The following is a 22,172-nucleotide window of genomic DNA, read 5'->3' as shown; positions in this document are numbered from 1 at the left end:
TGTCAACCCAATTTATACCATAACTTGATAATAATAATCTTGACACATTTTTGTACCAGTTTTGGAAATGCAGTTCCAGCATCTCTGCTCCTGAGTGCCATCTGGTGGTATCAACCATGGTATTAAATGTTTACCGAAATATCATACCAGCTTTAGGGTGCCCATACACAAGGGTAGTGGTTCCCAAATGTTTTTGAATCCTGGCGCCCTAGAGTATCATGGAACCCCTAAGCCAAACGTTTCCTATTAACAAAATGTAAATAAAGTTAACTGTATTTATTGCTCATTCATAGTCTGTTTTTGGGGTGCTCCGCTGGTAACAGTCCAGCATAAACAGTTCTGGTCTCTCACAATTAGAAGAGACACAGAAATTCTTGGAAGGGATTACCAATAGACGTGGGATTCTGCCGGTGTTACTGATCCTTCTGATCTGGCAGACTTTCAGTCTGAGGGCCTTATTTTGGTTCATTCTTTCTGACAAAATCCTTCTTAGATGGACAAAACCATGTGCACTGCAGGGGGGGCAGATGTAACATGTGCAGAGAGAATTAGATTTGGGTGAGTAATTTTTTTTCTGTGCAGGGAAAATACTGACTGCTTTATTTTTGCACTGCAATATAGATCTCACTTTGAAGTAAAACCCCACCCAAATCTAATTATCTCTGCACATGTTACATCTGCCCCACCTGCAGTGCACATGGTTTTGCCCATCTAAGAAGGATTTTGTCAGAAAGAATGAACCAAAATAAGGCCCTTTGTTCCATGGGAAACCTGGACCTAATAGCATCTAGAAACTGACTGGGAAGAGTGGTGAGCAATGCCACAAGGACCTCACAGGACTTGATCCTAGGTCCTGTGGACTCTGGAGTAGTTCCACCACTAAAGTAAGCCGCACCAAGTGTTGTTTGTGCATGTTCTTAGCTCAGCACTTCCAACTGCCCCTACCCCCACGTGTGACCCTTCTGGCTGTGGATGGTATTGTACCGCGGAAATATGTGAATTATACTCACCGATAATTCCTTTTCTTCCTAGAGATCCCATGACAGCCATGACAGTGGGATATTCCCCTCCTCCTACTAGTTTAGACAGGACTTTTTTTCAGGGACCACCCATCTTGGGTATAATAGCTTGCTCCTCTGTTCTACCTGTGTCTTTTGAGTGTCTCCATAATAAGGTCACTGAAAAAAAGTGATGTATAACACAAGGGAGGGGAACAAATGGCTGCCATGGGATCTCTAGGAAGAAAAGGAATTATCGGTGAGTATATTTCACATATTTCTTCTACGATCCCCATGGCAGCCATGACAGTGGGACATACCCAAGCTGAACAAAATAGGGAGGGAGCCATAGCGAATGCAAAATATATCAAGTTTATTTCCAGAGATGATTATCTTATTGATAACGCCTCTTGCAACACATGACTCCCAAAGTGGGCGGTCAAGACATTTAAGGCATAATGGTTAGTAAAAGTATGGACTGATGACCACGTTGCTGCTTGACAAATTTCCATCACAGACGCTTTGACCCTTCTAGCCCAAGATGTGGACACTGCCCGGGTTGAATGTGCCTTAAAATCACTGGAGGTGCTACTTTGCCTTCCTGCTTGTAGGTAAAATCAATCACCTCTCGAATCCATCGTGAAATGGTTTGTTTTGTTGGGGCCACCCCCTTCCTTGGCCCTTCAGGAATAACAAACAGATGATCTGTCTTTCTCAAGCCTTTGGTTCGGTCAATGTATGTGGAAATTGCCCGTACCAGGTCCAACATGTGCCATGCTCATTGTTCCTCATCTACTGGATCCGGAAAAAAACTCGGTAAAGAGATTTCCTGATTAAGATGGAATGCTGATATGACTAGGCAGAAAGTCTGGGTGAGTTTTTAGTACTCTATCTGGGAAAATTACCAAATATGGTTCTTTTATCTCAGGTTGGAGTTCTGAATTCTGTTTTTCAGACAGCATATTGTAGCAGCTTGTAATTCCCTTACATTTGATGACTTTGTGCTCTCTTCCCAGGATCAGGTTCCTTGCACTGAATCTGTTTTCCAGATGTGCACCCCAACCTTGTAGACTCACGTCTGTTGTAAGCACGAGGAACTCTGGGTTTGCTAGGCTGGAAAATCTTGTTCCGAAGCCATCTCTCCACCATCTTAGGGATTCTCTTGTTTTGACATTCAACGGAATCCGTATTCTGTCGCTGCTTCTGTTTCTCACATACGGCAGGAGTTGCCACTGTAGACCCCTCATGTACCATTGTGCCCAGAGGATGATATGAATGCAGGAAGCCATCATTCCCAGAAGTTGAAGGCCTGACTTCAAAGAACATTTCCCTTGTAGCAAGAGCACTTGAACAAGATTCTGTATTTTCAGACACCGGTCTCTTGATAACGTCACCGAAAACATCTTCGTATCTATCAGGACTCCTAGAAATGTGATCCTTTGAGAAGGTAGGAGCTGGCTTTTCTCTTGGTTGATAATCCAACCATGATCTTGAAAGAATTTTATTGTGAATTCCACACTGTGCTGAACTTCCTCTATCAATTTTCCTGACAGCAGCAGGTCGTCTAAATAGGGCCAAATTTGCACCACCTGTTTCCTCAGTTCTGCTATAAGCATTACTAGGATCTTTGTAAACAGTCTGGGAGATGTTTTGAGTCCAACAGAAAGACAGGTGAATTGATAATGGAGACCTTGAAGAGAGAATCTCAGAAATGTTCTGTCTTTGTGACATATTGCGACATGGTAATAAGCATCTCTTAAATCGACGGAGGCTAAGATGTCTCCCTGCTTTATACCTGTGAGAATTGAACTTATTGTTTCCATCCGGAACTTCGTTCTTTTTATATACATGTTCCAAAATGGTTCTGAAACCTCCTGTGCTTTTTTCCACAAGAAATAGGTTTGAATAAAACCCTTGACCTAATTGATCTTCTGGAACATACTCCACTGCTCCTATTTCCAGTAACTGTTGAATTTTTAGGAAAAGGTTCTGTTTCTCCAGGGGACTCAAGAAATCTGACTTTCCATGTTTTTTTTAAAAACTCTAACTGGTAACCTTTCTCTACACTGTTGATTGCCCACTTGTCTGTAATAGTCCTTTTCCAGACCTTCACAAACTGAAGTAGATGGACTCCTACTTTTACTGTTGATCCACCGTCATAACTTTGAGCCTCTTCTAAATGACTGGCGAAAAGACTGATGAGTCATATTTCTTGGGGTAACCGGGCCGATTTTCCACCTGAAATCCTCTGAATCATGGAGTGTAATTTTACAAGAAGCTTCCTTGGAATGGTAAAGTCGTAAACCTATTCTTTGAGCTGGCATCAGCGCTCCAAGGTTTAAGCCAGAGTGCCCTCCTAGCCGTGACTCCTGCTGCCATGGTCTTTGCTGAGAAGGACACTGCATTAAGAAATGATTCACACAGATACTCTATGGCAGGGACCGGCAACTGGCGGACCGCGGTCCATCTCCGGACCGCAGAAGCCAGAGCTCCGGACCTCACAGTATTTCTGTAAATATGCCAGGGGAAGTGAGACATGACGTCTCCTTCCCCTAACGAGCGAGCGTCCTATCGCGGCGCCTCACGTGGGCGGGGGCTGAAGACGCGGCCAGCGTGATCAGGGGGAGACGCCGCACGCGCCAAGCCCGTCCGCCCTCCCTCCCTCCCGCCAAGTGAAGGAGCTTCCCGGCCGCCCGCCCGCCGAGTAAAGGAGCTGCCCAGCTGTCCTCCTGCCCGCCGAGTGAAGGAGCTGCCCGCCCGCCGTGTGAAGGAGCTGCCCGCCCTCCCACCCGCTGAGTAAAGGAGCTGCCTGACGCCGCACCCCACACCTGAGCAGGGGCTGTCGAGCAAGGGCTGTCCCTGGAGAGAGTCCAGACTCCGGAGAGGGGTGCAGGCAGCGGAGCCGGGAGGCACTTTTAAGTGCCTCTGCGGGTTGCAGGCCTGCCCGTCCCCTAAGTACAGTATGCAGAGTTGGCATTTTTAAAAAGGTGAGCAAAATGTGTCTTCATTGTCCCTGTATTGGCAGCATTGTCCCTGTATTGGCAGCATTGTCCCTGTATTGGCAGCATTGTCCCTGTATTGACAGCATTGTCCCTGTATTGGCAGCATTGTCCCTGTATTGCCAGCATTGTGCCCGTATTGCCAGCATTGTCATTGTATTGCCAGCATTGTGCCCGTATTGCCAGCATTGTGCCAGTATTGTCATTGTATTGCCAGCATTGTGCCCGTATTGCCAGCATTGTCCCCGTATTGCCAGCATTGTGCCCGTATTGCCAGCATTGTCCCCGTATTGCCAGCATTGTGCCCGTATTGGCAGCATTGTGCCCGTATTGGCAGCATTGTCCCCGTATTGGCAGCATTGTCCCCGTATTGGCAGCATTGTCATTGTATTGCCAGCATTGTCATTGCATTGCCAGCATTGTGCCCGTATTGGCAGCATTGTGCCCGTATTGCCAGCATTGTCCCTGTATTGCCAGCATTGTGCCCGTATTGGCAGCATTGTGCCCGTATTGGCAGCATTGTGACTGTATTGTCAGCATTGTCCCCGTATTGCCAGCATTGTGCCCGTATTGGCAGCATTGTCCCTGTATTGTCAGCATTGTCATTGCATTGCCAGCATTGTGCCCGTATTGCCAGCATTGTCCCTGTATTGCCAGCATTGTCCCTGTATTGCCAGCATTGTCATTGTATTGCCAGCATTGTGCCCGTATTGCCAGAATTGTCCCTGTATTGCCAGCATTGTGCCCGTATTGCCAGCATTGTGCCCGTATTGCCAGCATTGTCATTGCATTGCCAGCATTGTGCCCGTATTGCCAGCATTGTCCTTGTATTGGCAGCATTGTCATTGCATTGCCAGCATTGTCCCCATATTGTCAGCATTGTCCCCGTATTGTCAGCATTGTCCCCGTATTGTCAGCATTGTCCTTGTATTGCCAGCATTGTCCCTGTATTGCCAGCATTGTCATTGCATTGCCAGCATTGTGCCCGTATTGCCAGCATTGTGCCCGTATTGCCAGCATTGTGCCCATATTGCCAGCATTGTGCCCATATTGCCAGCATTGTCATTGCATTGCCAGCATTGTGCCCGTATTGCCAGCATTGTCATTGCATTGCCAGCATTGTGCCCGTATTGCCAGCATTGTGCCCGTATTGCCAGCATTGTGCCCATATTGCCAGCATTGTGCCCGTATTGCCAGCATTGTGCCCGTATTGCCAGCATTGTCATTGCATTGCCAGCATTGTGCCCGTATTGCCAGCATTGTGCCCATATTGCCAGCATTGTGCCCGTATTGCCAGCATTGTCATTGCATTGCCAGCATTGTGCCCGTATTGCCAGCATTGTCATTGCATTGCCAGCATTGTGCCCGTATTGCCAGCATTGTCATTACATTGCCAGCATTGTCCCCGTATTGCCAGCATTGTCCCCGTATTGGCAGCATTGTCCCTGTATTGGCAGCATTGTCCCTGTATTGCCAAATAGATACATTCCCTGTAGAGCTCTGGGTGTGCAATCCAGTGTAGAGGTGTGGGAAAATAATTATTTCACCCTGGGAGTAAACATTTAATGGTGGCACAGTCCTTAGGGTGCAACAATATCTGATTCTTTGTGCCACATATCTCTGTACATTATGTGTGTATGTAACTATACATATATGTGTATAGTTACATACAACAGGCTGCCGCTCCATGGTCTCATCACTGTTTTGCAAAAAGCCAGGAGCATGTGTTTGACTCAGTGAGAAGAGACCGTTAAGATCACTGGCACTCTCTAAACTTGGTGTAATGGTCCCCGTGCCTCCGCCTGGCGTCTAGCAAATTGCTAAACCCAGATTCAAGTAGTGTTGTATGTGGCGGCACTCGGGTATAAAATTAAGACAAAAACTTTGGCTTATTGAAGTGGCATGCATCATGTCTTTATTTCATACCTAAATGCAGCTGCATACAACAATACATAAACATATGTTGTAAGCTTGCAGCAGGGTCCTACTACCTCCAAGTCTGTCTGTTGCTAATCAGTTTGTTTTATCACTGTCCATAAAGCGCAAGGGAATCTGCTGCATCATGTGTCTGTATTGGTCCAAACTGAACTTCTTAAGAGTATACCTTTGGTCACACATTGTATTATTTGCTTAATCTCAGGTGAATCCTGTAACAGAGGCTTGAACGGCACAAAAGGCACCTTGTGACGCTGCAGAATCCGTGGAGGAGAATCCGTGAGTACGAACCGGTACTCCAACTTTGTACTGCGCATAAACATGTGTTGTTATAGAAAGCGAAAAGTTGACAGTGAAAACAGGAAGTTTCAGTCAGAGTGGACTGAACTATACTGTTTTACGCTGCTTGAAAGAACTGGAGCTGTACCAGTTTGCCTAATATGCAACAAAACGGTCGCTATTATTAAAAGTGGAAACTTAAAGCGACACTACAAAACAAATCATCATGATTTTCATAAAAAGTTTCCTCCTGGTAGTGCAGCCCGTAAAGACAAACTGCAGTCTTGTCTGTCTTCTTACAAAAATAGTACGGCTATACTAGTTCGGTGCATGAGTGAACAACAAAAATCTTCAGAAGCAGCTTTGCGCATATGCTGGACACTTAGTAAGCACCAGAAGCCATTTTCTGACTCAGAGATTGTAAAGGAATGTATGTTGGAAACGGTCACAGCACTTTTTGAAGAAAAGAAGGACATTCTTACGGCTATTCAAGCCATTCCTTTATCTTCAAGAAGAACTGAAATTTTAGCTGCAGACAACAAAAGCAGCGTGTTTGAACTTCTACATAAGGCACCTTGTTACGCCATTGCACTTGACGAATCTTGCGACATTGTTGACAATGAACAAATGTCCATTTTTGTGCGATTTTATGATGTTGAAAGTAAACTGTTTAGAAATGAGTTGCTAGCAATATTGCCATTTACAGGCAAGACTCGCGGAGAAGATTTGTTCAAACATTTTGATGATTTCATTACTAAATCAAAAATTAGCTATGATAAAATAGTGTCCATTTCAACTGATGGCGCCCCGGCCATGATAGGCAAAGAAAAGGGTTTGATAAAGAGAATCAGGGATAAGAATGCTGGGATATTATCTTATCAGTGCAGAATTCATCAGACATCCCTTTGTGGCAAACTCAGTGCTACATTGAAGAACATAATGGATACCTTGATTAAGTTGATCAATTTTATGAGATCTCGCTCTGCTCTTCAACACAGACAGTTCAAAGAGTTCTTGTCTGAATGTGATTCGGCCTATTCCGATTTATTACAACACAACAATGTTCGCTGGCTGAGTAAAGGCCAAGTTATTGAACGGTTTTGGCACATAAAAGACGAAGTGACGGCATTCCTGGCAAATTTGAATACTGAAGAAGCAGGGAAGTACATGGAGTTCCTAGCCAACAAGTGCAATATGCAAGCTTTGTCCTTTCTGAAAGACATTCTCAAATATTTAAATGAGCTTAATACCGATTTGCAAGGGAACGGAAAGTTAATATGCGATCTGATACAAAGTGTTTCTGCTTTCCGTCGCAAGCTTGACATATTTCAAGAAGACATTGAAAAGGAAGAATTTATTCATTTTCCAACTACTCGTGAATTAAGGGAAAAAGATTCTGAAATGGACACTGCAGTATTTTCAAGTTTTGTCTCAGATCTTAGAAAGGAATTTGCAGCAAGATTCAAAGACTTTGCGGAGATAGGGAAAATGACGCATTTTTTAAAAACTCCCTTTGAAGTTTCGCCAGCGGGAGAATGGACTGATGTAGCTGAGAAGTTGTTCGGACTTTCAAAAGCTAGCCTTCAAATGGAGATAATCGACCTGCAAGAAGATGTTTCCTTGAAAATGTACAATACTGCATCCACTGAAGATTTTTGGGCTAAGCATGTTGAAAAGTATGTAAATTGTAAAAAACTGGCTATCAACATAGCTTCCATGTTTGGTTCCACATACATATGTGAGACCTCTTTCTCCAAGTTGAATTTTCTGAAGAACAGACATCGATCAAGGTTAACAGATGCCCACCTTGAAGACACTCTGCGTATTAGTTGTTCGCCAAGAATTCCAAACTTTAAAAAACTGGCTCAGGATCGCAAGTGCAATTTCTCTCATTAAGTGGGTGATTCTGGTTGGTTTGCAAGAGCAATGTCCTTCTGAAATGTCCAAACCATGTAGCACTGCAGGTGGGGTTGATGTGACATGTGCAGATACAGTTACATTTGGGTGAGGCATTTGGCCCTGTGCAGAGTAAAAACTGGCTGCATTACTCTTACACTGCAGTGTAGATATCAGTTTGGGCACACCTCACCCAAATGTAACTGTCTCTGCACATGTCACATCAGCCCCACCTGCAGTGCTACATGGTTATGTCCAACATAAAAGGAGATTGCTCTTGCATGCCAACCAGATTCACTTTCAAGTGTAACATAAGGACAGATAATGTCTACTAAAGTTTTAATTGTTAAAATTGTTTTTAAGGAATGTAGTCTGTTACTAAGCAGTTGTATATTACAAAGTAAGTAATAAGTATATGTTTCTGCACCAAAATAAAACGAATTACATTCGAGAGATCTGATTGTGTGATTTTTTGGACCTCGACCAAAATCATTTCAAACTTCCGGACTCCATCAAAAATTACTTGCCTACCCCTGCTCTATGGCCTTCTGCATTATTTGCAGACTTCTGGTAAGATATTGCTTCAAAACTCTATCATTGATATCTGTGTGTAGGTCAGAAGACCACAGTCTGAGTGCTCTAAATACCGAGGCTATAGCAACACTAGACTTAAGTGACAAGGCCGATGCCAGATGTATTTTTCGGAGTGAATTTTCCTACATCGCGTCCTTAAACGCTGCTCCATCTTCTAATGGCATTGTCGTTCTGGAAGTTAATTCCGCCACCGCTGCATCAACTTTCGGAACCAGACACCACTTCAGGAATTCTTCATCCTCGAATGGATACATTTTATCTACTCTGGCCCAGCCTCCCAACCTCATCAATGTTGGTCCATTCTTTGCTATCTCACAAACTACTTTATGAACTGGAAAGGTTCTACCTTTCCTGGACCTGTCTTCAAATAATGGATCTTCTGTGGTATTAGGCACTTCTTGGTAATTCATGGATTTGTAAATATTCTTCAACATACTCTCCACTACATCAAGATTAAATGCTTTAACATCTTCCTCTAATTCTCCTGACTCTTCAGAATTCTCCTCCTAGCACAGTGTGGTTTTTATATCAGCACTGATATGCAAACTAGACCTGTGCTAGAAACACCACAGCAGACAGTGACACCCCAGGCAGGGAAGAGGGTTTTCTAAGATCACGGATGCTAGAATGAACACTATATGCATATATATATATATATATATATATATATATATATATATATATATATATATATATATATATTCCTGTATATTCTTGTTTTTCATATACATATTAAATGAGACACAAGGATCAAGGACCTTTTGTGGATGATTCCCGCCAGCAGGAGGACTAATACATCAGGCTAAAAATACAGTGGTTGGATACCACTGCCCACGGTACTCCTTAAATTTTGGGGGTGCTATTTTCTCAGGTGGAGGGTTACTTCACAGAAATATATCTATATACTGCACTAGGAGGCGCCCTTCTCACTCTCTTTTTCAGATAAATTTCAAGGGTTCAATTGGAACTAGAACCATTTGGAGAAGGAGCAGCCGCCCTGGAATAAGGGAGAAGTGTGAATTATTGTAGAAAGAACTCTATAAAGACTATCATTCTTAAAGTGTATACAAATCAATAGGGAAATATTAGGAGGAGTTGACAGCGCTAGTACCACCACCAATCGTGATATATATATATATATATATATATATAAGAAAACGGGGTTGTCCAGAGTGCGCTTCCAGTAGTACCACCTAGCCAGTAAGGGTATAGAGTCCCAACTTTGTGTGATCCTGCCGTCACTTATATCCAAACGGAGTGTTTGTAGATTTCAAAATAACACCGAAGACTTCGAATTTTAAAAGGTAGTTCTTTATTAGAAGCCCAACGCGTTTCGTCTACACGACTTCATCAGGGGCAAAGGCTAAAAAGTGGTACAGAGAAGGGAATGTTGGCAAACATTCAATACAATATGAAATCTAAATCATTACTTTCACATGATTTGTACATACCATGGCCTGGTATGGCCAGAAATCCAGACAGAAGTGAACAAATGGAAGTATCCCTTTACATAAACAGTTAAAATCTGCAATAATGTAATTGAATATCAAATTAATAAAAATAATTTATATGTAAAGAATTTAAAAAATAATTTAAAAAAAAGGGGGGGGGGGGGGGAAACAACATAGAGGAGCAAGCAATCGAAGATGAAACTAAAAGAACACATACCGGTATTGGTAGGTATGGGAAATAAGCGCCAAAAGGTATAAATCTCCAAAAATAGCTCCTTGAGAGGAGATATAGAACCTACAGATAGTAAATATTAGTGGGTTAGTCCAAACATAGGGGGAGACAACCCAGTTTATACATGAGTTCCCGGAGTATGGAGGTACATACCAAAGGGGTGGAATCCAAGGTATAAGACTGGAGGGAATGTCTTCCTCTCTCACAGCCCGCCAGATAAAAGCAAATATAGTATGATCCTAGAATAGTAATCCATGAATAATAAATAATTGGCCTTAGAAGCATATTCCAAATTCTTACGGAGAATTAAAAGGGGGGGTAGTATGCGAATTTATAGACGTAAAACGTCATCCACAAAAGAATAAAAAAGGGGGGGTGGTATGTAAATTCATAGACGTAAAAACGTCATCCAAAAAAGGGGACAATATATATGAAATCCATAACAATAAAGTATTACCATATAAATAAATAACTGGCAGGACAATATAAATAAATACAAATAAAATCCATACAATAAAGTTCTGCCATATAAATAAACATATATTAGTCTTTAGTACATGCTCCATGGGAATAGTAGATGAAAAAATATAGGTTCCCATAATAAGGCTTCAGATTTTATAGCTAGGCTAAAAGAGTCCATAATAAATTCATGCTATAATACGGGCATCAATAATAAATTACATTTAACTGTTTAAATTTCAGAGGGTGAGTATGAGCAAATATACATAGGAAACATATTCAGAAATGGACATGTACACTCAAAATGTTAACACTTACCACAGCAAGCGAATATAGGTGCTTACTCCACTGCAGACCAGGATGGACTGAGTGGATATATGCAGCCTTTTTATGGGAAAAGGGTTAGAACCCTATTTCCGGTTTGGGAATTCTCCCTATGAGACTTTATAACGATAATGCAGGCACAATACACCTACCAAATAGACAGGGACCTATAGTGATGTCAAGGGTAATAATAAATAAATAAATAAACTGGAGCTGAGATGAGAGCAGAATAAATTTAATAGATAAGAACGCGCTTTTGGAACGCATAATTAACATGTATGCGTTCCACCGGTCAATGCCGGATGCGGAAGTGAAGTGTACTGTGTGGTAGCCGAGGGGACGAATGGAACGCAGAACCTTACCGTCTGCGTTCCGATAAGGGGACAGGACCGGATGGCCGGACAAGAGATAACAGCATTACCGCTGTATCGAAGGAGGTACGCAGGTGATAGACGCACCATGCCCTGTTAGCCGATACCCGGAAGTGCCGGTATCGTCACATCCGGTCACGGTGGAACGCAGACTACCGTTGTCTGCGTTCCAACAACAAGAAATTATTCTCTTTAAAGATATATACAGCGCAGGCGTAGTAGTTCGCACTAGCGTTCCTAATATACCAGATGTGAATCTCATATATTAAATATAGCTAACAGATCCATAAATAAGTAAGGTCTAGAGGTGGTGACTCTAATTAATTAATAACTAAAGTGAGTAGAATGATCATTAAATAGTAGGGGTTCAATATATTTTAGACCTAACATTATATTATGTATTAATTCGAAAAATCTAAGTAGTGTAGTGAACTATGTGAAAAATAATATTAATAATAGTTAAAATAATAGAATATAAGAAATGAAAATAATTAATTATTCAATTACCTAATCTATAATGGATAAATTAAGAAAATTAATAATAATTTAATTAGTATAGGTGGGTGGTTATTATTTATTATTTAATAATAATTTTATTAATATAGTGGGTGATTATTATTTATGGGGTAAATGATTTTAATGGACACTAATATTTAGTGGAGGTGAAATATATTATAGGCCCATCCCTACATGGAAAAACCAAAGGGGAATGGAAACCTATAGGAGTGAAAGAAGTGAACGGGGAGGGGTATATGAAAAAGAGGGGGGGGGGGGGAAATAACCCCATAATAAAAAATGGCATTCTAATAATAATAGCATAGTGAACATCTTGAGTGTACATTTACAGACACTGGACCGAAAATAAGTGATCAAGAATATACATATACATTTTTTACAGCCATATTTGTTGTAACATGGTAGAGAATATTACGGTATATCAAAACATAATTAGGGTCAATGATATACATACAGGTGATGTACGTATGTATGGAAATAGATAGAGTAACAACCTCTTGTGTTCGGTATATCAAGGGTAAAATATAACCGATGATGGTTCCATGATCATAGATCACATTTATAGAACAGAGCAAAACAAGAAAAAGACCATTAGAACATCATGAGGAACTGTGCGTATCATTCATATCCATATATATGGGGGCCAAGGCTTACATATAAACACATATAAAAGATATATGGAATGTAAGGACACCCAGTACTAAATATGACCTAGACACGGAGTTTCCAAAAAATGATGATGATCTGGATGCTTAACTACAAAAAGGAAACAATGTCGATGTTCTCGTTTAACCCTTCAGGGATCAGGGTGTTTAGGGTGTAAATCCAGTAGCTCTCCCTCTTGGCCAACTGGAGTTCTCTATCACCTCCTCTTGGGTTGGCCTTCACATGCTCCAAGACTGTGAATGAAAAGTTGTTCTTCTCCACTTTACTGTCATGTTTGGTGGAGAAGTGTCTGGACAAACTATGTAAGAGGAACTTGTTTTTAATGTTCCGTAGGTGTTCCTGTATTCGGATCTTTAAAACTCTTTTAGTTTTGCCTACATAGGCCAGCCCACAACCGCATGTGATCCTATAAACTACGAAGTTAGTGAGGCAAGTACAGCTTGACCCCAGTTTGTAGGTGTAATTGGACGGCAGTTTGAAACTGAAGGAGTTTCGTTCCATATATTTGCAACAAATGCACTTATTGCATGGGGTACAGCGATTGGATAGGCCTAAGAATGTATTTCTGGAGATGTTACTATTCGGGGTCTTAAGTTTACTGGGTGCCAGAATGTTCTTCAAATTACTGGCCTTTCTGAAGACCATTGTGGGTTTAGCTGGTAAGGTGGGTCCTAAGACTGGGTCCTTCAGTAATATATACCAGTGTTTTTCCAAGATTTTGCGTACTTGATGGTTTTCCCTATTAAACTGGGTAATAAAAGGTCGAGCTTTTTTGAAGGCCGGATCATCTTCCCGTTTATTTTTTGCTCCTAACAGGAGGTCTGTCCTTTCTTTCCCCAGGGCTTTGAATTTAGCATCCTTGATTTTTTCAGGGTTGTAACCTCTTTCCAGAAAGCGTTCCTCTAAGATGGTGGATTGGGACTGGAAATCCTCCACTTTGCTGCAATTACGCCTTAAACGCAGGAATTGTGCATACGGCACACTTTCCTTCCATCTGGGGAGGTGGCAGCTAGTTTGTGGGATAAAGCTGTTGGCGTCGACGTCTTTAAAATGGGTCTTAGTTGTAATGGCCTGATCTGCAGTGCCCTGGAGTACAAGATCAAGGTATTCAATCTTCACGGGGTCCATTTTGAATGTGAATTTTAGACCTAGGTGGTTAGTCTGTAAGTTATTCACAAATTCCTCAATCTCCGAGGGATCACCTTGCCAGATGACCAGCATATCATCGATGTAGCGTTGGTAGAAGGCGATTTTCGAAAAGAATTCGGACTGGTAGATATACTGTTCTTCCCAAACAGCCATTACTAGATTGGCGTAAGATGGCGCAAATTTTGTACCCATGGCTGTGCCATGTGTTTGGAGGTAGTAGTTACCATTAAATTCAAAATAGTTATGTGTGAGGATATAATGTATACTCCCGAGAATGAAATTCACCATGCCATTAGGAAATGAGGAATCTTCAGACAAGATCTTTTTAATTGCCTCTATTCCTCCCGTATGAGGAATGGATGAATAGAGTGCTTGCACGTCGATAGTGACCCAAACCATGTTGTCCTTCCAGATGAAATTTCCCAGTTTGGTGAGGACACTAGTAGAGTCTTTTAAGTGGGAACGGTTTTTCAAAACAAAAGGTTGTAATTTAGAATCCACAAAATGTGATAAGTTCGCTGAGATGGATTGAACTCCCGCGACGATCGGTCTACCTGGAGGGGAATTTTTGCATTTGTGGATTTTTGGCAGATGGTAAAACAAAGGAATGAGAGGAAACCTAACGAAAAGGTATTCGAATTCTTTTTTGCTGATTAATTGATCCTTTAAGGCTGAAGAAAGGAGTTTGTAAAGTTCTTCCTGGAAGCTCTCCGTTGGATTTTCATTTAGTATTACATAGGTGATACCATCATGTAGAATTCTGTTGGCTTCAGTAATATAGGCGTCTTTCGATTGTAAGACTACAGCCCCTCCTTTGTCTGCACTTTTCAGAATGATTTCATCATCTTTACAGAAATTCTTCATGGCTTTCAACTCCTGGGGTTTTAGGTTACTGCTGTGATGCAATTTTAATTCTTTAATTCTTTTGAAGTCATCATTGACCGATTCATAGAATACTTCTAAGAAGCTCCCCCGTGACTCAACCGGATAAAATTTCGATTTCACAGAGAAAGGACTGTGTACGTAATCTAAATGATCATTTACTATGGGGTTTTTCAGGAAATGCCTCTGTAGAGTTAGATGTCTGATATATTTGTTTAGGTCGATATAGAGATCAAATTTATTCACATGACTATCGGGGGCAAATTTCAGGCCCCTTTCTAGTAATGAGATTTGAGGTGGTTGTAGTTCCCTCTTAGAGAGGTTAACAACCCCTGTTTCGGAATTTGAGATAGTGTTAATCCTCTGCTTCGTTTTGGGCTTTGTTCTTCCTCCTCTTCTACCTCTTCTTCTCCACGTAGGCTGCGTTTTCTCCCTTGTGGGGAGTCCAGTCTGGTGTGAAGTTCTTCCCTTCTGTGTATGAAAGGGCGTGAAGCGCCCCTCTTTTCCTCTAAAAAATGTATAGAATTTGTCTTTCTGTTATCAGGTGAGGGAGATCTTAGAGCGTCATAACGGTTCCTAACCGAGGGGTATCTTTTTCTAGAATTATTCTGATAGGAAGGAATTCGGTTCCGATAGCCCGTGTTTTCTCCTCTCTGTCTATCATGGGGTCTTTCAAATTCGCGTCTCGGGGAACCATTGCGGTAGGGTCTACGATCGGTTCTTTGCCATTCATTTTGGTTAGGTCTCTGACTATCATATGGCCTCTGCCTATAATTCTGAGAGCGGTTGCCATAATGCTGTGGGGGATAATCCGACCGTCTTTCCTGGGTGTTCCAGGTTCTATGATCCGTTCGTCTATCTTGATTGCTCCAATTGTGGACGTCCACAATTGGAGCAATCAAGATAGACGAACGGATCATAGAACCTGGAACACCCAGGAAAGACGGTCGGATTATCCCCCACAGCATTATGGCAACCGCTCTCAGAATTATAGGCAGAGGCCATATGATAGTCAGAGACCTAACCAAAATGAATGGCAAAGAACCGATCGTAGACCCTACCGCAATGGTTCCCCGAGACGCGAATTTGAAAGACCCCATGATAGACAGAGAGGAGAAAACACGGGCTATCGGAACCGAATTCCTTCCTATCAGAATAATTCTAGAAAAAGATACCCCTCGGTTAGGAACCGTTATGACGCTCTAAGATCTCCCTCACCTGATAACAGAAAGACAAATTCTATACATTTTTTAGAGGAAAAGAGGGGCGCTTCACGCCCTTTCATACACAGAAGGGAAGAACTTCACACCAGACTGGACTCCCCACAAGGGAGAAAACGCAGCCTACGTGGAGAAGAAGAGGTAGAAGAGGAGGAAGAACAAAGCCCAAAACGAAGCAGAGGATTAACACTATCTCAAATTCCGAAACAGGGGTTGTTAACCTCTCTAAGAGGGAACTACAACCACCTCAAATCTCATTACTAGAAAGGGGCCTGAAATTTGCCCCCGATAGTCATGTGAATAAATTTGATCTCTATATCGACCTAAACAAATATATCAGACATCTAACTCTACAGAGGCATTTCCTGAAAAACCCCATAGTAAATGATCATTTAGATTACGTACACAGTCCTTTCTCTGTGAAATCGAAATTTTATCCGGTTGAGTCACGGGGGAGCTTCTTAGAAGTATTCTATGAATCGGTCAATGATGACTTCAAAAGAATTAAAGAATTAAAATTGCATCACAGCAGTAACCTAAAACCCCAGGAGTTGAAAGCCATGAAGAATTTCTGTAAAGATGATGAAATCATTCTGAAAAGTGCAGACAAAGGAGGGGCTGTAGTCTTACAATCGAAAGACGCCTATATTACTGAAGCCAACAGAATTCTACATGATGGTATCACCTATGTAATACTAAATGAAAATCCAACGGAGAGCTTCCAGGAAGAACTTTACAAACTCCTTTCTTCAGCCTTAAAGGATCAATTAATCAGCAAAAAAGAATTCGAATACCTTTTCGTTAGGTTTCCTCTCATTCCTTTGTTTTACCATCTGCCAAAAATCCACAAATGCAAAAATTCCCCTCCAGGTAGACCGATCGTCGCGGGAGTTCAATCCATCTCAGCGAACTTATCACATTTTGTGGATTCTAAATTACAACCTTTTGTTTTGAAAAACCGTTCCCACTTAAAAGACTCTACTAGTGTCCTCACCAAACTGGGAAATTTCATCTGGAAGGACAACATGGTTTGGGTCACTATCGACGTGCAAGCACTCTATTCATCCATTCCTCATACGGGAGGAATAGAGGCAATTAAAAAGATCTTGTCTGAAGATTCCTCATTTCCTAATGGCATGGTGAATTTCATTCTCGGGAGTATACATTATATCCTCACACATAACTATTTTGAATTTAATGGTAACTACTACCTCCAAACACATGGCACAGCCATGGGTACAAAATTTGCGCCATCTTACGCCAATCTAGTAATGGCTGTTTGGGAAGAACAGTATATCTACCAGTCCGAATTCTTTTCGAAAATCGCCTTCTACCAACGCTACATCGATGATATGCTGGTCATCTGGCAAGGTGATCCCTCGGAGATTGAGGAATTTGTGAATAACTTACAGACTAACCACCTAGGTCTAAAATTCACATTCAAAATGGACCCCGTGAAGATTGAATACCTTGATCTTGTACTCCAGGGCACTGCAGATCAGGCCATTACAACTAAGACCCATTTTAAAGACGTCGACGCCAACAGCTTTATCCCACAAACTAGCTGCCACCTCCCCAGATGGAAGGAAAGTGTGCCGTATGCACAATTCCTGCGTTTAAGGCGTAATTGCAGCAAAGTGGAGGATTTCCAGTCCCAATCCACCATCTTAGAGGAACGCTTTCTGGAAAGAGGTTACAACCCTGAAAAAATCAAGGATGCTAAATTCAAAGCCCTGGGGAAAGAAAGGACAGACCTCCTGTTAGGAGCAAAAAATAAACGGGAAGATGATCCGGCCTTCAAAAAAGCTCGACCTTTTATTACCCAGTTTAATAGGGAAAACCATCAAGTACGCAAAATCTTGGAAAAACACTGGTATATATTACTGAAGGACCCAGTCTTAGGACCCACCTTACCAGCTAAACCCACAATGGTCTTCAGAAAGGCCAGTAATTTGAAGAACATTCTGGCACCCAGTAAACTTAAGACCCCGAATAGTAACATCTCCAGAAATACATTCTTAGGCCTATCCAATCGCTGTACCCCATGCAATAAGTGCATTTGTTGCAAATATATGGAACGAAACTCCTTCAGTTTCAAACTGCCGTCCAATTACACCTACAAACTGGGGTCAAGCTGTACTTGCCTCACTAACTTCGTAGTTTATAGGATCACATGCGGTTGTGGGCTGGCCTATGTAGGCAAAACTAAAAGAGTTTTAAAGATCCGAATACAGGAACACCTACGGAACATTAAAAACAAGTTCCTCTTACATAGTTTGTCCAGACACTTCTCCACCAAACATGACAGTAAAGTGGAGAAGAACAACTTTTCATTCACAGTCTTGGAGCATGTGAAGGCCAACCCAAGAGGAGGTGATAGAGAACTCCAGTTGGCCAAGAGGGAGAGCTACTGGATTTACACCCTAAACACCCTGATCCCTGAAGGGTTAAACGAGAACATCGACATTGTTTCCTTTTTGTAGTTAAGCATCCAGATCATCATCATTTTTTGGAAACTCCGTGTCTAGGTCATATTTAGTACTGGGTGTCCTTACATTCCATATATCTTTTATATGTGTTTATATGTAAGCCTTGGCCCCCATATATATGGATATGAATGATACGCACAGTTCCTCATGATGTTCTAATGGTCTTTTTCTTGTTTTGCTCTGTTCTATAAATGTGATCTATGATCATGGAACCATCATCGGTTATATTTTACCCTTGATATACCGAACACAAGAGGTTGTTACTCTATCTATTTCCATACATACGTACATCACCTGTATGTATATCATTGACCCTAATTATGTTTTGATATACCGTAATATTCTCTACCATGTTACAACAAATATGGCTGTAAAAAATGTATATGTATATTCTTGATCACTTATTTTCGGTCCAGTGTCTGTAAATGTACACTCAAGATGTTCACTATGCTATTATTATTAGAATGCCATTTTTTATTATGGGGTTATTTCCCCCCCCCCCCCCCCTCTTTTTCATATACCCCTCCCCGTTCACTTCTTTCACTCCTATAGGTTTCCATTCCCCTTTGGTTTTTCCATGTAGGGATGGGCCTATAATATATTTCACCTCCACTAAATATTAGTGTCCATTAAAATCATTTACCCCATAAATAATAATCACCCACTATATTAATAAAATTATTATTAAATAATAAATAATAACCACCCACCTATACTAATTAAATTATTATTAATTTTCTTAATTTATCCATTATAGATTAGGTAATTGAATAATTAATTATTTTCATTTCTTATATTCTATTATTTTAACTATTATTAATATTATTTTTCACATAGTTCACTACACTACTTAGATTTTTCGAATTAATACATAATATAATGTTAGGTCTAAAATATATTGAACCCCTACTATTTAATGATCATTCTACTCACTTTAGTTATTAATTAATTAGAGTCACCACCTCTAGACCTTACTTATTTATGGATCTGTTAGCTATATTTAATATATGAGATTCACATCTGGTATATTAGGAACGCTAGTGCGAACTACTACGCCTGCGCTGTATATATCTTTAAAGAGAATAATTTCTTGTTGTTGGAACGCAGACAACGGTAGTCTGCGTTCCACCGTGACCGGATGTGACGATACCGGCACTTCCGGGTATCGGCTAACAGGGCATGGTGCGTCTATCACCTGCGTACCTCCTTCGATACAGCGGTAATGCTGTTATCTCTTGTCCGGCCATCCGGTCCTGTCCCCTTATCGGAACGCAGACGGTAAGGTTCTGCGTTCCATTCGTCCCCTCGGCTACCACACAGTACACTTCACTTCCGCATCCGGCATTGACCGGTGGAACGCATACATGTTAATTATGCGTTCCAAAAGCGCGTTCTTATCTATTAAATTTATTCTGCTCTCATCTCAGCTCCAGTTTATTTATTTATTTATTATTACCCTTGACATCACTATAGGTCCCTGTCTATTTGGTAGGTGTATTGTGCCTGCATTATCGTTATAAAGTCTCATAGGGAGAATTCCCAAACCGGAAATAGGGTTCTAACCCTTTTCCCATAAAAAGGCTGCATATATCCACTCAGTCCATCCTGGTCTGCAGTGGAGTAAGCACCTATATTCGCTTGCTGTGGTAAGTGTTAACATTTTGAGTGTACATGTCCATTTCTGAATATGTTTCCTATGTATATTTGCTCATACTCACCCTCTGAAATTTAAACAGTTAAATGTAATTTATTATTGATGCCCGTATTATAGCATGAATTTATTATGGACTCTTTTAGCCTAGCTATAAAATCTGAAGCCTTATTATGGGAACCTATATTTTTTCATCTACTATTCCCATGGAGCATGTACTAAAGACTAATATATGTTTATTTATATGGCAGAACTTTATTGTATGGATTTTATTTGTATTTATTTATATTGTCCTGCCAGTTATTTATTTATATGGTAATACTTTATTGTTATGGATTTCATATATATTGTCCCCTTTTTTGGATGACGTTTTTACGTCTATGAATTTACATACCACCCCCCCTTTTTTATTCTTTTGTGGATGACGTTTTACGTCTATAAATTCGCATACTACCCCCCCTTTTAATTCTCCGTAAGAATTTGGAATATGCTTCTAAGGCCAATTATTTATTATTCATGGATTACTATTCTAGGATCATACTATATTTGCTTTTATCTGGCGGGCTGTGAGAGAGGAAGACATTCCCTCCAGTCTTATACCTTGGATTCCACCCCTTTGGTATGTACCTCCATACTCCGGGAACTCATGTATAAACTGGGTTGTCTCCCCCTATGTTTGGACTAACCCACTAATATTTACTATCTGTAGGTTCTATATCTCCTCTCAAGGAGCTATTTTTGGAGATTTATACCTTTTGGCGCTTATTTCCCATACCTACCAATACCGGTATGTGTTCTTTTAGTTTCATCTTCGATTGCTTGCTCCTCTATGTTGTTTCCCCCCCCCCCCCCCTTTTTTTTTTTAAATTATTTTTTAAATTCTTTACATATAAATTATTTTTATTAATTTGATATTCAATTACATTATTGCAGATTTTAACTGTTTATGTAAAGGGATACTTCCATTTGTTCACTTCTGTCTGGATTTCTGGCCATACCAGGCCATGGTATGTACAAATCATGTGAAAGTAATGATTTAGATTTCATATTGTATTGAATGTTTGCCAACATTCCCTTCTCTGTACCACTTTTTAGCCTTTGCCCCTGATGAAGTCGTGTAGACGAAACGCGTTGGGCTTCTAATAAAGAACTACCTTTTAAAATTCGAAGTCTTCGGTGTTATTTTGAAATCTACAAACACTCCGTTTGGATATAAGTGACGGCAGGATCACACAAAGTTGGGACTCTATACCCTTACTGGCTAGGTGGTACTACTGGAAGCGCACTCTGGACAACCCCGTTTTCTTGTACTCTATCTGTGTCTCTCACTAACAGGAGAGTCGTTCCAGAGTTGCAGCTGGTCGAAAGGCCTACTCCGAGCGCAATTCCTGACCACTTTTGTTTGTTTTATATATATATATATATCTATCTATCTGTAGAGCGGGGATTGGCACTCCCTGTAACTTCAAAATCCAGGCTGGTGCCTTCACTATAAGTAATTTGTATATCCCATGTAGGTGCAGCACTCGTAGCAATAATAACATACTCTTACAACTGTAGAGTGATCAACGTTTACATTTTATAAAATTTTTTTTTATAAAATTGAAACGTTGATCACTTTACAGTTGTAAGAGTATGTTATTATTGCTACGAGTGCCGCACCTACATGGGATATATATATCCATATATTATAGACGCCAATAGTGTAGGAGGCAGGATTCTTAAAAGGCCACACTCCTCCTCTTCCGGGGGTGCCACCCCAATCAGCTCCTGCTCATAATAGAGGTAACCCTGCTTGAAACAAACATAAAAGCCCTACCTGTCCTACAAAGACAGAGACAGGAGAAAGACACAGGTAGAAGGGAGGAGCAAGCTATTATACCCAAGGTGGGCGGTCCCTGAAAAACGTCCTGTCTAAACTAGTAGGAGGAGGGGACTATCCCACTGTCATGGCTGCCATGGGGATCGTAGAAGAAGTCGTGGGACAGTTGGGAGGTGTATACATGGCTTGAGATGCTTGGTGAAATTCACATGACGTGCACTTTTTTGTTTACTCCATTC

The 22,172-nt window shown here is 41.1% G+C and overlaps 1 protein-coding gene and 2 long non-coding RNA genes across 3 annotated transcripts; 2 read left to right on the top strand and 1 right to left on the bottom strand.

The window, feature by feature from the left end:
• Nucleotides 1-6,541: 6,541 nt before the first annotated feature.
• Nucleotides 6,542-8,107, top strand: LOC146045118 (general transcription factor II-I repeat domain-containing protein 2B-like). Its single transcript, XM_083163794.1, has one exon. The coding sequence runs from the start codon at nt 6,542-6,544 to the stop codon at nt 8,105-8,107; it is 1,566 nt and encodes a 521-aa protein (XP_083019920.1).
• Nucleotides 8,108-10,032: 1,925 nt separating this feature from the next.
• On the bottom strand, nt 10,033-10,625 carry LOC146045689 (uncharacterized). The gene is made up of 3 exons (XR_014465562.1): nt 10,538-10,625; nt 10,370-10,447; nt 10,033-10,226 (listed from the first exon to the last, which is right to left on the bottom strand). It is a non-coding gene; the product is annotated as an uncharacterized LOC146045689 (long non-coding RNA).
• Nucleotides 10,626-20,642: 10,017 nt separating this feature from the next.
• On the top strand, nt 20,643-21,092 carry LOC146045583 (uncharacterized). Its single transcript, XR_014465480.1, has 3 exons — nt 20,643-20,730; nt 20,821-20,898; nt 21,045-21,092. It is a non-coding gene; the product is annotated as an uncharacterized LOC146045583 (long non-coding RNA).
• Nucleotides 21,093-22,172: the final 1,080 nt, after the last annotated feature.

This window comes from Crinia signifera, chromosome 11, assembly GCF_055691185.1.
Source record: "Crinia signifera chromosome 11, ASM5569118v1, whole genome shotgun sequence".
In the NCBI taxonomy this organism is placed as follows: Eukaryota; Metazoa; Chordata; class Amphibia; order Anura; family Myobatrachidae; genus Crinia; species Crinia signifera.
This window is presented reverse-complemented; position numbering and strand designations above follow the sequence as displayed.